The 16,749-nt window shown below is 51.1% G+C and overlaps 1 protein-coding gene across 5 annotated transcripts in view; it reads left to right on the top strand.

Annotated features, from left to right (window-relative positions):
- The window catches only part of GOLGA3 (golgin A3), a 47,365-nt gene that overhangs the window by 23,165 nt on the left and 7,451 nt on the right, over positions 1–16,749 (top strand). For all 5 annotated transcript variants that reach the window (XM_081286640.1, XM_081286641.1, XM_081286639.1 and 2 more), the window contains 10 exons: positions 260–397; positions 2,305–2,466; positions 2,802–3,170; positions 6,640–6,717; positions 7,555–7,818; positions 8,852–8,946; positions 9,898–10,114; positions 14,084–14,227; positions 15,041–15,238; positions 16,057–16,173. In XM_081286640.1, coding sequence (XP_081142766.1) covers positions 260–397; positions 2,305–2,466; positions 2,802–3,170; positions 6,640–6,717; positions 7,555–7,818; positions 8,852–8,946; positions 9,898–10,114; positions 14,084–14,227; positions 15,041–15,238; positions 16,057–16,173 — 1,782 coding nt within the window. The remainder of the gene's footprint in view (positions 1–259; positions 398–2,304; positions 2,467–2,801; positions 3,171–6,639; positions 6,718–7,554; positions 7,819–8,851; positions 8,947–9,897; positions 10,115–14,083; positions 14,228–15,040; positions 15,239–16,056; positions 16,174–16,749) is intronic.

Here is a 16,749-nt window from a genome sequence, read left to right as displayed (position 1 = left end):
CACAGTCTTAGTTTGATGACCTGGCTCTGGGTGGCCTGCTTCCCCTATTTGGCCCACAGGATCCATAGTTTAGCCCAACATTTGAGGTGGGATAACTTGTGGTGGACACGGGGAGCAGAAGCAAGGCATGCGGGAGCTATCTGGGCATGTTGTGAGTGCAGCGAGGGACCATTGGTGGGCAGAGCCTTGCTTAGGTGGCTTGGGATCTGCTCTTGGTGCTGGAAACTGAGCATCTGCTGCCTCGGTTCTCTCTGTGAAGGTCGGACAGATGACGCAGGCTGGTCTGCTGGAGCACCTGAAGCTGGAGAATGTGTCCCTGTCCCATCAGCTGACAGAAACACAGCACAGGTCCATGAAGGAGAAGGAGCGCATAGCTGTCCAGTTGCAGAGCATCGAGGTGAGGGTGCCACTGGCTGCCAGTTTCCGCCTGGCTTTGGGTCACGCTGGGAAGTGTGAGAGGCACACATGTACATGTTTGAACCCACACTACAGGCTTGAGGTATACACGCATGTGTGTTTGTACCCATGACGCCGGCTTGAGGTGTACATGTGTGTGTGTTGGTACCCACAATGCAGGCTTCAGGATGTACACGTGTGTGTAGATGGCTGCAGTACCTGGATGTGGAGAGTATTTAAGAGCATTTTGAAACATTGTTTTGAGCAGTCTGCAGTGACAGCTGTGCAAGTTTGGGGACCCCACCCCTCCTGGCCCACAGGTCAGCAGTACCTTGGAGCCCTTTTCTTCCAGTCCCCAGCCATGGATCCTTGTCACCTGGGAATAGAGCTGGGCCCAGAGTCGCTGTGGGGACAGTGTTTCAAAGCCAGGTGCTGATAGGTGTTTCCACCTGCTGTACCCGTACGGCTGTGCCACCCTCCACTGTCCTCCCTAGGCACAGGAAACACACTGGCTGGGGCCTTGACCAAATTCCCTACCTGTGAGAATCTGGGTGGTTTTTAACTTCTGTTAGTCTAGTTTCCTTTGTATAAATCAGGTAGTAACACCTACTCAATTTCCTTGTTAGCAAACCTGTAGCAGAGAACAGTGTGAGCCATCTGGTCATTTTGTGCTGAAAATGCCACCAGGCTGCCTGTCCTGACCCTTTGTGGTCGCGCAGGAAGCAGCTGCTGTGGGTTGTCTGGCTTCTCATCTTCTCATTACTCTGCACCTACTCTTTTCCCTGTGGACCACACAGCCATTCGACTTGGATGATGGAAGAGAGTCTGTTGAGTCAGCCATAATGATTAAGGGCTCAGTGTAAAAGAGCCCAAAACATTTCGAGTTGTGAATTGATGTCTTTTTTCTTAACAGTTGTGCCAGGAACCAGATCTGGTTGATCAGTCTGAATGTGAGGAATGCCATGCTTAGGGTACAGTCCCTACTGTCTCCCTGTGTTCCTAAGTGGTGCTGGGTCAGGCAGCAGTCTTGTCCAAGAGAACATCCTGTGAGGCACTGTAGAGGAGGGGTGCCACCCACCTGTGCCTCGCGAGAGCAGTGGCTGGGAGGCTCACCCAGCACTTGATCCCATTTCTTCTTTTTCTGTTTTTGAGGTGGGGTCTTGCTGACTTGCTCAGGCTGATCCTGAAGTCCTAGGCTCAAACTGTTCTCCTCCCTCAGTCTCCTGAGTAACTGGGACTATAGGTGCTGCCACCACAGCCAGCTTGATCCCACTTCTTTTTTTATTTGGTGCCAGGGATCAAACCCAGGGGCACTTAACTACTGAGCTGCATCTCCAAGCTCCCTTTTTTAAAAATTATTTTTGTATCTATTCTTAGGTGTTGATGGACCTTTATGTGATTCACATACTTATATGCAGTGCTGAGAATCGAACCCAGTGCCTCACACATGCTAGGCGAACAACTCTATCACTGAGCCACATCCCCAGCCCTTTTTTTAATATTTTATTTTGAGATGGGGTTTCGCCAAGTTCCTTAGGGCCTCGCCAAGTTCCTTAGGGCCTCACTAAGTTGCTAAGCCTGGCTTTGAACTTGCCATCCTCTGGCCTCAGCCTGCGGATCACAGGGCTGTGCCACCACGCCCAGCTCTGAATCTAGTTCTTAAAACTGGGTTGTTTGCCTGCTTCTCTCAGGTTGGTCTGGGCCAACTGGGAAAGGAGCTTCATGCCTCATGGGAAGGGCCAGTGTGTTAACCTCTTAGGACTCCTGGGGCAGTTGAGACAGGATGGAGGTGTGATTGATGGGCCTTTCATGGGGAAGTGGGTTTTCCTGTGTAGTGTAGGGCTTCCAGTCCACTGTTGATGACCAGGTTTTCCTGCTCTCTAAAAAGCATTTGTTTCCTGGGTCCAGGCCGACATGTTGGATCAGGAAGCAGCCTTTGTGCAGATTCGGGAGGCAAAAACGATGGTGGAGGAAGACCTGCAGAGGAGGCTGGAGGAGTTTGAAGGCGAGCGGGAGCAGCTGCAGAAGGTGGCGGATGCAGCAGCCTCTCTGGAGCAGCAGCTGGAGCAGGCAAGTTGTGGCTACCATCCTGGGCCCCAGGCCTACAGAGCCTTGCTCAGACTCGTGAGCACGTCCAGCTGCACATAGTGGCTGTGGGTGGCACTGACAGCACAGGTTTACATTGGGTTGTCTGTTGAGTGTGTGTGAAGGACCATCATCAGACCATTGCCGCTGCCTGCGCACCGTGTTTGGGCTCTACTTCTGTTCATGTTCTTCAATAGAATTTTCCATAGAAAGGACCCTGCAAGGAGATCACCAGAATTATTTGAGTCCTTACAGGGCAGAGGTGTACATTCTTGGGGCAGGGTGAAGAGAGCCTATCAGGCCTGTCTGCTGCTTTGCAGGTGAAGCTGACTGTGCACCAGCGGGACCAGCAGCTGGCGGCCCTACAGCAGGAACATGTGGAGCTGATGGGGCAGCTCACCGCCACACAGGAGGCCCTGCAGGCCCGGGGGCAGGCCCTCGATGACCTGCACACACGCTACGATGAGTTGCAGGTGCGGCTGGAGGAGCTGCAGGGGGAGGCTGCCTCCAGGGAGGACGAGATCCACTTCCTACAGAAAGAGAAGATTGTCTTGGAGGTGGCTCTGCAGGCGGCCAGGAGTGGCAAGGAGGATCTGGACCAGGAAGCAAGACGCTTGGAGGAAGGTACCGAAGAGACCTCAGGACGCCTGGAGCAGTTGAGACAAGAGCTGGCTGTGAAGTCCAGCCAGGTAACCCTATCCACTGCTGTCACGTCTTGATCTATGGTGACCACCGGGTCCTTTATTTTGTCATATTCTTTCATAAATGTGGGTGGACTATGGAGGAATGCCAATGGCTTGTGCTCTGCCTGCTCTTGGGCTTGCTGCTGAGCCTGGAGAAACCAGTTGTGGGCAACTGAGTTTCCTTTGGAGCTGTTGAAGGTAGTCTTCCAAGAACCATCAGTTCTCTTGAGGTTGTGGACTCAAGGAGAAGCTGCAGGAAACATGGTTTCTGGTAGTGTGTGTGACTGACATAGGCCTGGGTCCTCTGCCATGTTGTGCTGCTGGGTGAGAGCACAGTCTGGTGAGCAGGACATAACTTGGGTAACTAGTGCTGGGACTGGGGGCAGATGGGAGGAGGATGACCTGGAGGTAAGGTCAGCCTCTGGGTGGCTGTCTTTAGATTAGCTCAGAAGGGTCACAGAGAGGGCTTCACTGGTACCTTTTCCTCAGGGGTGACCAATTTAGAGGGAACATCAGAGATCTTTATTGTCATCTGGTAAAAGGACTCTGCCTGTATTGCTACTGATAGTTGCCCGTGGATGCTCTCGGGTTGTGATGATTTCCCAGAGGTACCTGGAGGGTACAGGCTGGTTTCTCCAGCACAATGGGAAGCTGTTCTCAAGTCTCATTGCTGACCAAGGGGATCAGAGGCAGTCCAGCTGGGAAACAGAGCTGCCTTCCAGCCACCGAGTGCCCAGCAGCTGGCCATCCCTTCTAGCCTTGTTCAAATGTCACATCCTCAGGCCTCTGAGACAATTCTGTCCACATAGAATTTCAAAGCTTGAGGACTCTGGCTCCCTTTGCCTCCTTTCAGTCTTTCACTGCTTTAGGGTCACAGGCATGTGATGAGTAGGGAGGTGGCATTTTTTTTTTTTTTTTATTGTTGGTCGTTCAAAACATTACATAGTTCTTAATATATCATATTTCACAGTTTAATTCAAGTGGGTTATGAACTCCCATTTTTACCCCGTATACAGATTGCTGTATCACATCAGTTACACTTCCATTGATTTACATATTGCCATTCTAGTGTCTGATGTATTCTGCTGTCTATCCTATTCTCTACTATCCCCCCTCCCCTCCCCTCCCCTCCCCATTTCTCTCTCTACCCCCTCTACTGTAAATCATTTCTTCCACTTGTATTATTCTTCTCTTACCCCTCATTTCCTCTTATATGTAATTTTGTAAAACCCTGAGGATCACCTTCCATTTCCATGCGATTTCCCTTCTCACTCCCTTTCCCTCCCACCTCTCATCCCTGTTTAATGTTAATCTTCTTCTCAAGCTCTTCGTCCCTACCCTGTCCTTGGTTACTCCCCTTATATCAAAGCAGTCATTTGGCATTTGTTTTTTAAGGATTGGCTATCTTCACTTAGCATAATCGGCTCTAATGCCATCCATTTCCCTCCAAATTCTATGATTTTGTCATTTTTTAAAGCAGAGTAATACTCCATTGTGTATAAATGCCACATTTTTTTTATCCATTCATCTATTGAAGGGCATCTAGGTTGGTTCCACAATCTTGCTATCGTGAATTGTGCTGCTATGAACATCGATGTAGCAGTGTCCCTGTAGCATGCTCTTATTAGGTCTTTAGGGAATAGACCAAGAAGGGGAATAGCTGGGTCAAATGGTGGTTCCATTCCCAGCTTTCCAAGAAATCTCCATACTGCTTTCCAAATTGGCTGCACCAATTTGCAGTCCCACCAACAATGAACAAGTGTACCCTTTTCCCCGCATCCTCTCCAGCACTTGTTGTTGGACTTCATAATGGCTGCCAATCTTACTGGAGTGAGATGGTATCTTAGGGTGGTTTTGATTTGCATTTCTCTGACTGCTAGCGATGGTGAGCATTTTTTCATGTACTTATTAATTGATTGTATGTCCTCCTCTGAGAAGTGTCTGTTCAGGTCCTTGGCCCATTTGTTGATTGGGCTATTTGTTATCTTATTGTCTAATTTTTTGAGTTCTTTGTATACTCTGGATATTAGGGCTCTATCTGAAGTGTGTGGAGTAAAGATTTGTTCCCAGGATGTAGGCTCCCTGTTTACCTCTCTTATTGTTTCTTTTGCTGAGAAAAAACTTTTTAGTTTGAGTAAGTCCCATTTGTTGATTCTAGTTGTTAACTCTTGTGCTATGGGTGTCCTATTGAGGAATTTGGAGCCCGACCGCACGGTATGTAGATCATAGCCAACTTTTTCTTCTATCAGACGCCGTGTCTCTGATTTAATATCAAGCTCCTTGATCCATTTTGAGTTAACTTTTGTGCATGGCGAGAGAAAGGGATTCAGTTTCATTTTGATGCAAATGGATTTCCAGTTTTCCCAGCACCATTTGTTGAAGATGCTATCCTTCCTCCATTGCATGCTTTTAGCCCCTTTATCAAATATAAGATAGTTGTAGTTTTGTGGATTGGTTACTGTGTCCTCTATTCTGTACCATTGGTCCACCCGCCTGTTTTGGTACCAGTACCATGCTGTTTTTGTTACTATTGCTCTGTAGTATAGTTTGAAGTCTGGTATCGCTATAGGGAGGTGGCATTTCTGAGCAGCAGGGGGATTCCTGGGGAGAAACTCAGAACCACCCATGCCAGGGAAGAGTGGCCCCGTGACCCCTGGGCTTTCGGGGAATGATGTGGACACAGAGCCACATCCCTGAGCCCATAGCCCCAGATGGTTCTGCTGATGTCTGCTGTTTCTGTCACTTGGTAGCCTGGGAAGTCTTCCTGCTGTGTCACATGGCTGCTTCAGGAGCATTTGTTGTGGTGGCTGAGAGTGCAGCCTGGCAGTGGGGTGCTTGCCTGGCATTCCCGAGGCCTTAGGCTCCATACTGGCACTGTGCTGGTTTTTGAATCCTGGGACTCTCCATGTGTAGATCTGATAGGGCGGGTCTAGCTCCTGGGAATGTAGTCCTCACAAGCTCCTGGGCAGTGGGGGTGGATGAGTAGTGGGTATGTAGGGCCTGGGGGCCTTCAGACCCTGCCGTGGACCCACCTGCCACCTGTTTTATAAGTTGAGGCTAACTGGAATAGGCCCTGCTTAGTCCTTTCCACACTGTCTGTGGGGTTTTTTGTGTGCTGCTAGATGAGAGCTGAGAATCTGTGGCAGACTGTGTTGTGGTTACAAAGGTGATGATGTTTTCTCTCTGGCCACTCCAGGAAAGACCCACAGACCCCTAGGCTGCAGCATCCTTTCCCTGCCCTTTCCCTCACCTCCTGCTCCCTTCTCAGCTCCCTCCTTGTCCCTTCACCTATGTGCTCTTAGTGGCAAGGAAGGAGGACACAGGGGCTGAACCCTTGAGCCCTTCTGAGCAGCCCTTGGGCATCATCGGCCTTTGGTTGCAAAGCCAAGGCCTTCTCTGCAGGAGGCTGGCTCCTAGGAAATGCAGCTGGTCACAGGTCCTGGAACCCAGGCCACTCTGCAAATCTGTCCTGCAGGTAGAGACCTTGCAACAGGAGATGGCCTCCCTGAGGAAGCAGACGCAGAAGGTGAAAGAGCAGTTTCTTCAGCAGAAGGTGAGACTCGGGTCTATTCAGGGGAAACAGGCATCACCCACAGTCCTTGAGGCCTTTGTGCTTCAGGGCAAGAGGCAGGCACCAGGTCCCCCTTGCCCTTTTGCAGCTTTTGGCTAATTCTGTGTGCACTTCCCTCCCCCACTGCAGTCTCTGTGAGGTCAGCCTAGCTCGTAGCAGTGAGGTGGGGGCTGACCTTCACAGGGTGCTTGTGGGGCCTATAACTGCAGCGCTGTCAGGATGCCCCATTACTGTCATTCAGAGAGCCGTGTGTGCTCCGCTGTTACTACCACGTTGCATTTGCTGTCTTAGATATCTTTGAAAAATTCACACCATGGTCCACCATTAAAACAAGTTATAGTGTACCCAAAAGGCACAAGACATACACTCTGAGAGCCTATGTTCCCTGCTGGACTCTGACTCCACACTTTCTTGCAGAGCACCAGACACCCCATGGGGTCTGAGAAAGGAAGACCCCTCAAAGCAGTGCCATGAATGGTGTTTCATTTTATTTCTGAGGGGCACACAAGGGATTACCTGTCAGAAGCCAAGCAACACAACCAAAGGGAGAACTTTCCAGAGTCCTTAAGGTAGACAAGCTGCCTAGGAAGGCGACAGGATGCCTCAGGTCACCTAGATTTGTCAGGGCTTGGGCATCGTCTAGTGCTTAAAGCAGTGGTGTGCCTCGGTCAGTAGTGTCTCACCTTGGAGAGTGGGTGCTGCCTTCAGCTCAGAGGAGTTATTACCTATGTAAATGGCAAGTATTTTTATTTAAGCCAGTTTGACCCTGGAGGAGACCCCACTTGATCGTTGTTATGTGGCTCATGTCTCATCTGGCAGGTGATGGTGGAGGCTTATCGACGAGATGCCAACTCTAAAGACCAGCTTATCAGTGAACTGAAGGCCACAAGGAAGCGGCTGGATGTGGAGATGAAGGAACTGAGGCAGGAGCTCATCAGAGTGCACGGGGAGAAGAAGGCTGTGGAGTTGGAGCACTCTCGCTTGCAGAAGGAGGCCGCCCAGGCCCACCAGCAGATGGCGGGTCTCCAGGGGCATCTCCAGGCAATGCAGAAGGAGCGTAGCGAGATGGAGATGCACTTGCAGGTCTGCAGAATGGACCAGAGGCCTCTGGGGAGTTGTGGAGGTGCATTGGGGTGAGGAGTAGCCCAGAGAGGCTTTTGGATACATAGTCTGGAACAGGGTTCCACCTCTGGGAGTCCTTGCTATCATCCTGGTAGGGCAGACAGGTAAGGCTGTCACATGAAGGGGACAAGCAAGGTACACTGCATGAGTCTGGAGGTACCACCTTTGTGATAGGATGTGGGTAGCCATTGTCTGAGCTGAGAGCTGCACAAAGTCAGAGGTGGGCAGAAAGATAGGAGGGAACCCTCATAGAGATCCTGAGTTCTGGCAGGGTGGGAGCCAGAGGCATCATGGAGCTGCCATAACATCTTGGCAGCCGTGCTGAGGCAAGCCTGGCTGTCTCCTAAGCAAGGGGTGCTGGTGAGCGAGGGTGACTGGGTGGTGGAACAGGTGAGCCTGGAGGCAAGGGTCAATGGGGTGTGGGCTGAGGGCCTCCTGTCCAAGTGCAAGTTGGATGAGGCTTCCTGAGATTAGAAGTTGAGAAGAATCATGCTATTGGGGACGTGGTAGGCAGGATGTTAAAGGGCTCCTTTTGTAGATGATGTATCAGAAGGCCCTGAGAGACCAGGGTGCCTGACATGTCACTGTTGAGCTGATGGTGTCTTGTCAGCATCGGGAAGCACAGGTGGAGTGGGGCCTGACCCAGGGCACAGGAGCAGCCTTGGCCAGCCAGGGTCTGGTGGAGGGTGAGGTTGGTTGAGGCCAGGATCAAGCCCAGGTCTGGGTGGAACTTGTTCCCTGTGCTGCTATGGCTGAGCCACTCCTGGAAGACTCACTTGTAGAACGGACCAAAAAAAGCCAGCAAAAGAGAAGATAGGAAGCTATACAAAGAGCAGGTCCTGGTCAGGTCTGGGGATGGTCCTGGGGGCTTTCCCCACTGTGCCCTGGTGTGCTGGACGTGGCATCCAGGTCCTTGGGCCTGTTGAGCGTCATTTCTCAAAGGCACAGCTGCAGAGCGGATCTGCACATCTCACATGCCTTCCTCTTCTTGAAGTCCTTGCAGTTTGACAAAGAACAGATGGCTGCTCTGTCGGAGGCCAATGAGGAGCTGAAGAAACAAGTCGAAGAGCTACAGCAAGAGGCCAAGAAGTAAGTCTGCCATGGTGGCAGTGCCATCCGAGCACAGGGTCCATCCACATGTGACTGGGGGCCCTGATGCCTTGGTCTCTTGGGCCGTGGAAAGGCTGCCTAGAGTGTTAGGTTCCAAATCTGAAGTCCCACTGTGATTTGGCACTCGTATTTTCTGCAGAGCAATCCCAGAATTTATAAGTAGATTTGCTAAGTCATCCCTAACAAAAGCTCCCCGTTTTAATTGATGATCATTTTTGTGCTACTTGGGGATGGCACCCAAGGCCTTGTGTATGCTGAGCAGGCACTCTAACCAACTGAGCTACCCCCAGCCTAAAATTTCTCCTCCTGATTTTATTTCTGTTCAACCTTTTGTGCCGTGCTCTTGCAGTAGTATCTTCCTTCCTGTTCCCTCCCCCAGGGGTGGGGCTTAGGCAGTTGTCCTTTGCACCTTTATGCTCCTATCATCTAAGCACACAGCCCTCGAGGCAGCCTTTGGGGCCTTCCTGCTCCATGCATGTGCTGTGCCCCATGTCTTTTATCGGCTGGTGGTGTGGCTGACTGGTGGTGTCCATGTGAAATCTTGAATTCCTTGGTGATCTTTGGAAAGGATGTTGGATCTTTTTGGTAGGTGGAGGCTGTGTCTTTGCTCTCACAAGATCATTTTAAAACCACCTGAGCAGCAGCAGATCTGGAGGTGGTGGATGTGGTTCCCAGCCAGGGAGCTCTTGCCCCTTCTCTGGCTCCACAGGGATATCTGGCACAGGCATGCGCTTGCCCAGGCCTTTACACAGGAGCCAGGCGGTGGGGTTGAGCTGAGGCAGTGTCTCCTCTCTGGGTCTTGGGGTCTGCTTCCCTGCCTGGCGCATGAGGGTGGACTAGAATGCACTGTGCTCACACTTGGTGTGCCAGGAAGTTGGGCAGGCACACTGCCAGCTCAGCTTCCTCCTCTGCCTCTCTGGTGGTGTCCAGGGCCATCACAGAACAGAAGCAGAAGATGAAACGGCTGGGCTCAGACCTGACCAGTGCCCAGAAGGAGATGAAGACCAAGCATAAAGCTTACGAGAACGCCGTGAGCATCCTCAGCCGCCGCCTGCAGGAGGCCCTGGCTGCCAAGGAGTCTGCAGACACAGAGCTGAGCCAGCTCAGAGCTCAGAGCGCTGTTGGCAGCAGTGACCCTGCGCTACATGTAGGTAAACACCACACCCCTCCTGCTCAGGGTGCTGAAGACCAAGTGTAGGGAAAGGACGTTTCATAAACATTTTCTTTCTCTAAACCCTCTTGGTCCTGGTCTTTGAACCCAGGGGAGCTTCCCCAATGGACTGTACTCCCAGCCCTTTTTCCTGTTTTTGTTTTTCTGGGTACCTGGGATTGAACCCAGGGGTGCTTTACCACTGAGCTGCATCTCCAGTTCTTTTTATTTTCTATTTTGGAACAAGGTATGGCTAAGTTGTGGAGAATCTCAGTAAGTAACTGAGATTGGGGTTGAGCTGGTGATCCTCTTGCCTCAGCCTCCTAAAGTCACTTGTGATCACAGGTATGCACCACCACACCTGCTGATGCTTTCTATTTGAGACAGGGCCTTGTTAGTTGCCCAGACTAGCCTTCTCTTGTGATCTTCCTGCCTCAGCCTTCAGAGTTGCTGGGATTAGAGGTGGGCGCCACCATGCCTGGCTCTGTAATGGGGTCTTAAAGGTGGTGGTGGTCTCCCACCTGTTCCTCAGCCCAACTCGGTGTTTGCCTCTGCATGTTGCTGCAATTGTGCTTGTGGGGCTGGGCCTGGGTCTCTGCATCCTCTGCCTTCCATCCACCCCAGGGTGGTCCTATAGACCTCCTTGCTGTGTCCTGCTGGAGTGGGGCTGCAGGGCATCTGCCAAGCAGGAGCATTGGCCCTTTGGTCTCAGCCCCAGGAGAGCCCCAGCTGTGGGTCCTTTTCTTTACTTACCCAAGACTCCATTTAGGGCTTTCCTACTGGCAGGGGAGGCCCAGCAGCTGGGCAGGTGGAGAGACCACCACCTTCTTTTTTTTTTTTTTTTTTTTTTTTAAGAGAGAGTGAGAGAGGAGAGAGAGAGAGAGAGAGAGAATTTTTTTTTTAATATTTATTTTTTAGTTCTCGGCAGACACAACATCTTTGTTGGTATGTGGTGCTGAGGATCGAACCCGGGCCGCACGCATGCCAGGCGAGCGCGCCACCGCTTGAGCCACATCCCCAGCCCCGAGACCACCACCTTCTTTAAGACCCCATTACAGGGGCTGGGGATGTGGCTCAAGTGGTAGCGCGCTCGCCTGGCATGCGTGCGGCCCGGGTTCGATCCTCAGCACCACATACCAACAAAGATGTTGTGTCCGCCGAGAACTAAAAAATAAATATTAAAAAAAATTCTCTCTCACTCTCTCTTTAAAAAAAAAAAAAAAAAAAAAAAAAAGACCCCATTACAGATGGGGAAGAGCAGGCTCAGGTGATGCAGCCCAGCCAGCTTCTCCCGTTCTGACCTTCATCCCGGCTGTGGCCTTGGTCCAGCTGCCGTTCTCGTCCCCTTCTCTCTATATGAGCCTGCCTTGCTCACCCCTGCCGACCCCTTCAATCCAGCGGGGGCAAGATGAACGAGTGGAAGGGGTGTGAGGCTCTGGTGCCCTATCCACAGGATAAAGCCCTGGACTCTGTTACCCTCCTCCAATTTTTTTCCTTCTCACCTGGGCCAGGACTGCACGTAGGCTTGGGAGGGGGAGCAGTTGGGCCAAGGAACCTTGCCCACCAGATCTCACTTCACAGGGGTGGTTTTCAGGGATTCTTTAGAGCAGTGGATTCAAATCTTGTCAGTTGAGAAACTGACAAACAGTTTCCAAGCGGTACATGGTTCTCTTTCTCTCTTAATTTTAAAAAGAAAACCCCAGAAACATGTTGTATTTTTGTAAATGAGGGTATACCAAAGAGTGGCCAGTTTTGCTTTACAAGCTTGAGAAGAATATTGGTAATTCTACACATACATATACACACACACTCGAGAGCATACGTATGTATGTCCCAAGCCAACAATGGGATTTTGTTTTCATTGCAAATAAATATTTTTTTCTTTTAAAACAGAAGAGGGAAGAACTGAAATGTGTAGGTGTGCTATTGGTGCATGCCTTTAATGACGTGTGTGTAGTATCCCACCTGGCCCTCCTGAAGTGTGTATGGTCTGCGGTATGGACTGTGCATCCAGGAGCCGCAGTGGTTTGGAGACATTCAGTCACTACCTTGGGGGGGGGGGGAGGCAGGCAGGCCCTGCCCCTGAACTCCCATTGTCTCTGCACTGCCCAGGGCCTGGGAGTGGAGGCACTGACAGAGGAGGCATGGTGACTGGTGCTCACTGGGGCTTGCAGTGAGGTACAAGGGGCCAAGGCCAGTGTCAGCATGGTCCAGGAAAGCTTTTGAGGACAAGGAGGTGCTGGAGGGACAAAGGGGGCATCTTGGGTGGGCAGGTGCAGCGATGGGGGCTATCACAGCTGTTTGGGCTTGGCCTTGCCCATGGTGAAACTCAAGACAACTGTGTGGGGTGTGAGTCCAGTGCTCTCCTGTCCTGGGACAATGACAGGCAGTGAGTTGGGAAAGTGAGGTGGGCAAGGCTGTAACAGGAAGGCCGGGGGACTCTGCTGCAGGTGCTGAGAGCTGGTGAGAGTAGGCTGAGCACAGAATGGGAAGCAGGCTTCTGGGAGCAGCGGGGTGGGTGGGTTTGGGACCATCTGGGGTGAGGGGTGGACAAGTGCATTGGGTGGCTGGGAAAGAATCAGAGCTTAAGGTCAGGGTTGAGAAAGCAGAGGCTCAGAAATGAGGGCTGGGCAGGACCAGGTGGGGTGATGCAGCCAGAGCCTTTCCTGCTGCTCTCAGCACCATGAGGGAGCCTTTGCCTTACTGTAGGATGAACAGGGCTGTGGCTGGGGGGGCGGGGGTGGAGGCCCAGGGCCAGAGGGGCATCTTGTGCTCCCAGGAGCGCCCAGCACTCGCTAGCAGGAGACCTGCTCCTGTATTTCCTCCTGGACAGCTTTGATTCTTACTGTCTTTCACTTTTACTAGTAGGTGTTCAATTCTATCTGACTGAATTCCTCTTTGCATCACATTTGATATCTTGTCTTCATCATGACATCTCTTCTTACGTGCGGTTTTTCTCCATCTCCCATTGTCCTGTCCACATAAGAGTTTCTGAGTAGGAAGTGACTACATCGTAACATGGTGCTTTCTTGGCCAGTTGAATAAAGTAAACATTCCTCCCAGGTACTCTATAAAATATCAAGGGGCGTCTATTCAATCATGCTCCTTTCTGCTATAAAATATGTCTGTCTTTTTAGCCCATTGGGTCACCTGGTGAGGGCAGCAGGCTCAGGGCTCTCTGGAGGCTTTGGCTAAAGGCAGGCACAGCTAGCAGCTCAGGCTGTGTTCCATCTGCAGCGCCACCACTATTAAGGTGCTGCTTGGGCAGGTTGTGGGTCTTCTGATGCTCAGCATGATGAAGCCAGGGCTGGCACCATGGCCCCACCTGTAATCCCACCCACTCAGGAGGCTGAGACGGGAGGATCTCAAGTTCAAGCCAGCCTGGGCAACTTAGCAAGACCCTGTCTCAAAATAAAACATAAAAGGAGGATGGGGTGTACCTCAGTGGTAGAGCACGGCAGCCAAAAAAAAAAAAAAAAAAAGAGTCAAAGAGTAGAACCTTCTCCTGAGATGACTGAGTGACACCTAGAAAGTGCTTGAAACAGTCTGTCACTATGGTGGCTGTAATGCTGGTGCACATGTGTGAGCGCAGGCATGAGTGTATGAGCAGTGTCTGCAGAGATGTGTATGCATATGAGCAAGCATGTGTGCAGTGTTCTGTTGCACTGAATGCTGCTTACATGCTATTTGATGACAATTTACAGTTATGGGTCAGAGTTCTTTCTGTGTTTTCAAAGCATTTAACTCAAAAAGGTTTCTTCATTTATCCTAGTAGTACCTGGGGGTCACTAGTACACATGCCGTGGATAATGGTCTCACATCCTTTCTCGAGAGAGAGGGAAGCGTTGTGGGGATGGGATCAGGCCTATGGCCACAAAGCTTCATGCCTGCAGGTGCCGCAGCAAGAGAGAGGGTGAGGGCCTGCCCTGGGCCAGTGATCAACATGCTTTCCCATCTGGCTATTAGGAGAGGATCCAGGCCCTGGAGGTGGAGCTGCAGAGTGTTGGCCACAGCAAGATGCTGCTGGAGAAGGAGCTGCAGGAGGTGATTGCGACGACCAGCCAGGAGCTAGAGGAGTCCCGGGAGAAGGTGCTGGAGCTGGAGGATGAGGTAACTGCCATGCGTCCTGGACACCGAGCCTCATGTGGCACTTGGTCACTTCCTAACCATGGGCAAAGTAGACTGTTACCAGCACTATGGCAACAGTGACAATGGTTACAGCCACTAACGTGCCCATAGAGCAGCCATTGGGATAACCACTTCCCAGTTAGAATACCGGTATCAGGGACTGAACCAGGGGTGCTCCACCACTGAGCCACATCCCCGGCCTTTTTTATTTTTTATTTTGAGTCTGATTAAGGGTCTAAGTTTCTTAGGGCCTCACTAAGTTGCTGAGGCTGGCCTTGAACTTGAGCTTCTTCTGCTTCTTCCTGAGAGTCACTGGGATTACAAGTATGTGCCACAGCTGCTGGCGAGAGTGCGGTTTGCACATTAGAAACCCAACTTAACCTCTCAGATGTCTCAGAACTGAGATACAGTCAGGCTCCCATGTCCTGACTGTCTGTACTATATTGTTGACACTGTCACAGCTGCTTACCTGGCCCATATGTCAGGTAGGGGTTGTCAGTTTCTGGGGCTGGGTGCTTTGTTTAAGTGTCCTGTCCTGTCCTGAAATGTGTGTGGCTACAGCTAGCTTGGTTCTATGCCACATGCCGAATGCCTTGGCCTGGGCTGAGGCAATGGCCAGACCAACTTCTGGAAGCCTGTGGTACCAGGAGAGCAGTGGCCACTGAGCCTCTTGGGTCACGAGCCAAGGGAAGGTTGTCCTGTTTCCATACTGGCCTTTCCTGTCAAAATTGTGGTGTGTGCCATGATTCCATCCAGCAGAGCTTGTCATTGCACACTTACTCTGATGTGTTTCAGCTTCAAGAGTCCAGAGGTTTCAGACGGAAGATAAAGCGCCTTGAAGAATCAAATAAGAAGCTGGCTCTTGAGTTAGAGCACGAGAGAGGGAAGCTCACAGGCCTCGGACAATCCAATGCTGCTTTGCGGGAACACAACAGCATCTTAGAGACAGCGCTGGCCAAGAGGGAGGCCGACTTGGTCCAGCTGAATCTCCAGGTATTCACACTCATCTGCCAGGATGGAATGAGGGCTGCTGTGGGCTGTGTACACTCAGTGCCCTACTGTATCAGATCATTGTAGTTCCTCCAGGAGAGGCACAGCATCTATCAGGGAGAAGGGAACAGGCTTAGAGAATCTGGTTATTCCATGGCCTGAGTCCCTAGTCAGTGTGCAGCTTCACAGGTTCTGTGAGGGGGCTGTGAGGTCAGGCAAAGCGGTTTTCAGCTGTGAACGGTAATGTGTGTGGTGGACACTACCTGAAGTCCTAATGTGTGTGTGGTGTACACTACCTGAAGCCCTCGTGGGATTCAGAGCAGGATACCTGGAGCCCTGGCTGCATCTTGCTGCAGACCTTGTTCTTGGCTTCAGTTACATAGCGGCTGTGGGAATTGCAGCAGTGTCTAGGTGTCTCAGGGAAGTCTTCACAGTGGCTGCTCAAGGCCACAGTGCCCCCAGCCTTTGAGCATATAGTGTTTGGGGAATTTGGTGACGGGCATTCTGCCCTGGCCTCATCCCTCCATTCTTACTTTGCTTTCTTACATTTGTGTTTGTAGCCTGATTTCTGTGGCCTTTGTGGTACCCACCAATCTTGAATGTGACCAAGTAACCATACTCCTGTGATTTCAGATTTCTGCCTTTGTAGTAGTGTTCTCCAGAGGTGGGCTTCTCTCTCCTCTTCTGACTAGTGCCCTCTCTGGTGAGGCACTGTGGCCGTGGTGTGTGTGCTCGCTATAAGGGGCCCCATGCTTCATCACAGGTTATGTAGGTGTTGGGATTCCTGAGATATCTGTCTATCCCTATGCACTGCAACCTAGGTACAGGCAGTTCTGCAGCGGAAAGAAGAGGAGGATCGCCAGATGAAGCAGCTCGTCCAGGCTTTACAAATCTCCTTAGAGAAGGAGAAGGTGGAGGTGAACAGCCTCAAGCAGCAGGTATGTGGCCATGTCCAACTGCTTTCAAATTTGTAGAACCTTCCGCTCTTTCAGTGCCAGATAGTCACCTGGGTGCCCTTTATATCTACAGAACTTTGCTGGGAGAAGAGTTGTCATCACAGTGTTGTAACAGGCTACAGAGGGCCTGGCATTGTCAGCAGAAGAGGGTGTCAGATTAAGTGACCATATGGTGTAGCTTGGGCCATATATGTACATGTGCACGTTCATCTTTACTAGAAAAAGTTGTTCTTTTGTAGACGAGTTTCAAAAGCATACTTCCTGTTGGTGTTAAGGAGCAGACGGAAACATGTTTGCATCTGACCTTTTTATGCAGAGAGACAGCTTCTTGTGGCTGGCTCCTTCTCCTGCTCTGTGTGTTTGCTGATGTGTCAGGTGAATCCCGTCTCAGCAGTGGCATGTTCTGACCACTATTTGCTCCACCATAGGCCTATTGGTGCTCACCTTTCTCTGCTGTTAGAATGTACACTTCCTGGCAGTGCCCCAGTGCACATCTTCTCCCCCACCACTCTCTCTCTTTTTTTTTTTTTTTTTTTTGCGGTGCTGAGGATGGAACCC

The sequence above is a fragment of the Spermophilus citellus genome (genome assembly GCF_964194105.1).
Source record: "Spermophilus citellus genome assembly, chromosome: 3".
Taxonomy (NCBI): Eukaryota; Metazoa; Chordata; class Mammalia; order Rodentia; family Sciuridae; genus Spermophilus; species Spermophilus citellus.
This window is presented reverse-complemented; position numbering and strand designations above follow the sequence as displayed.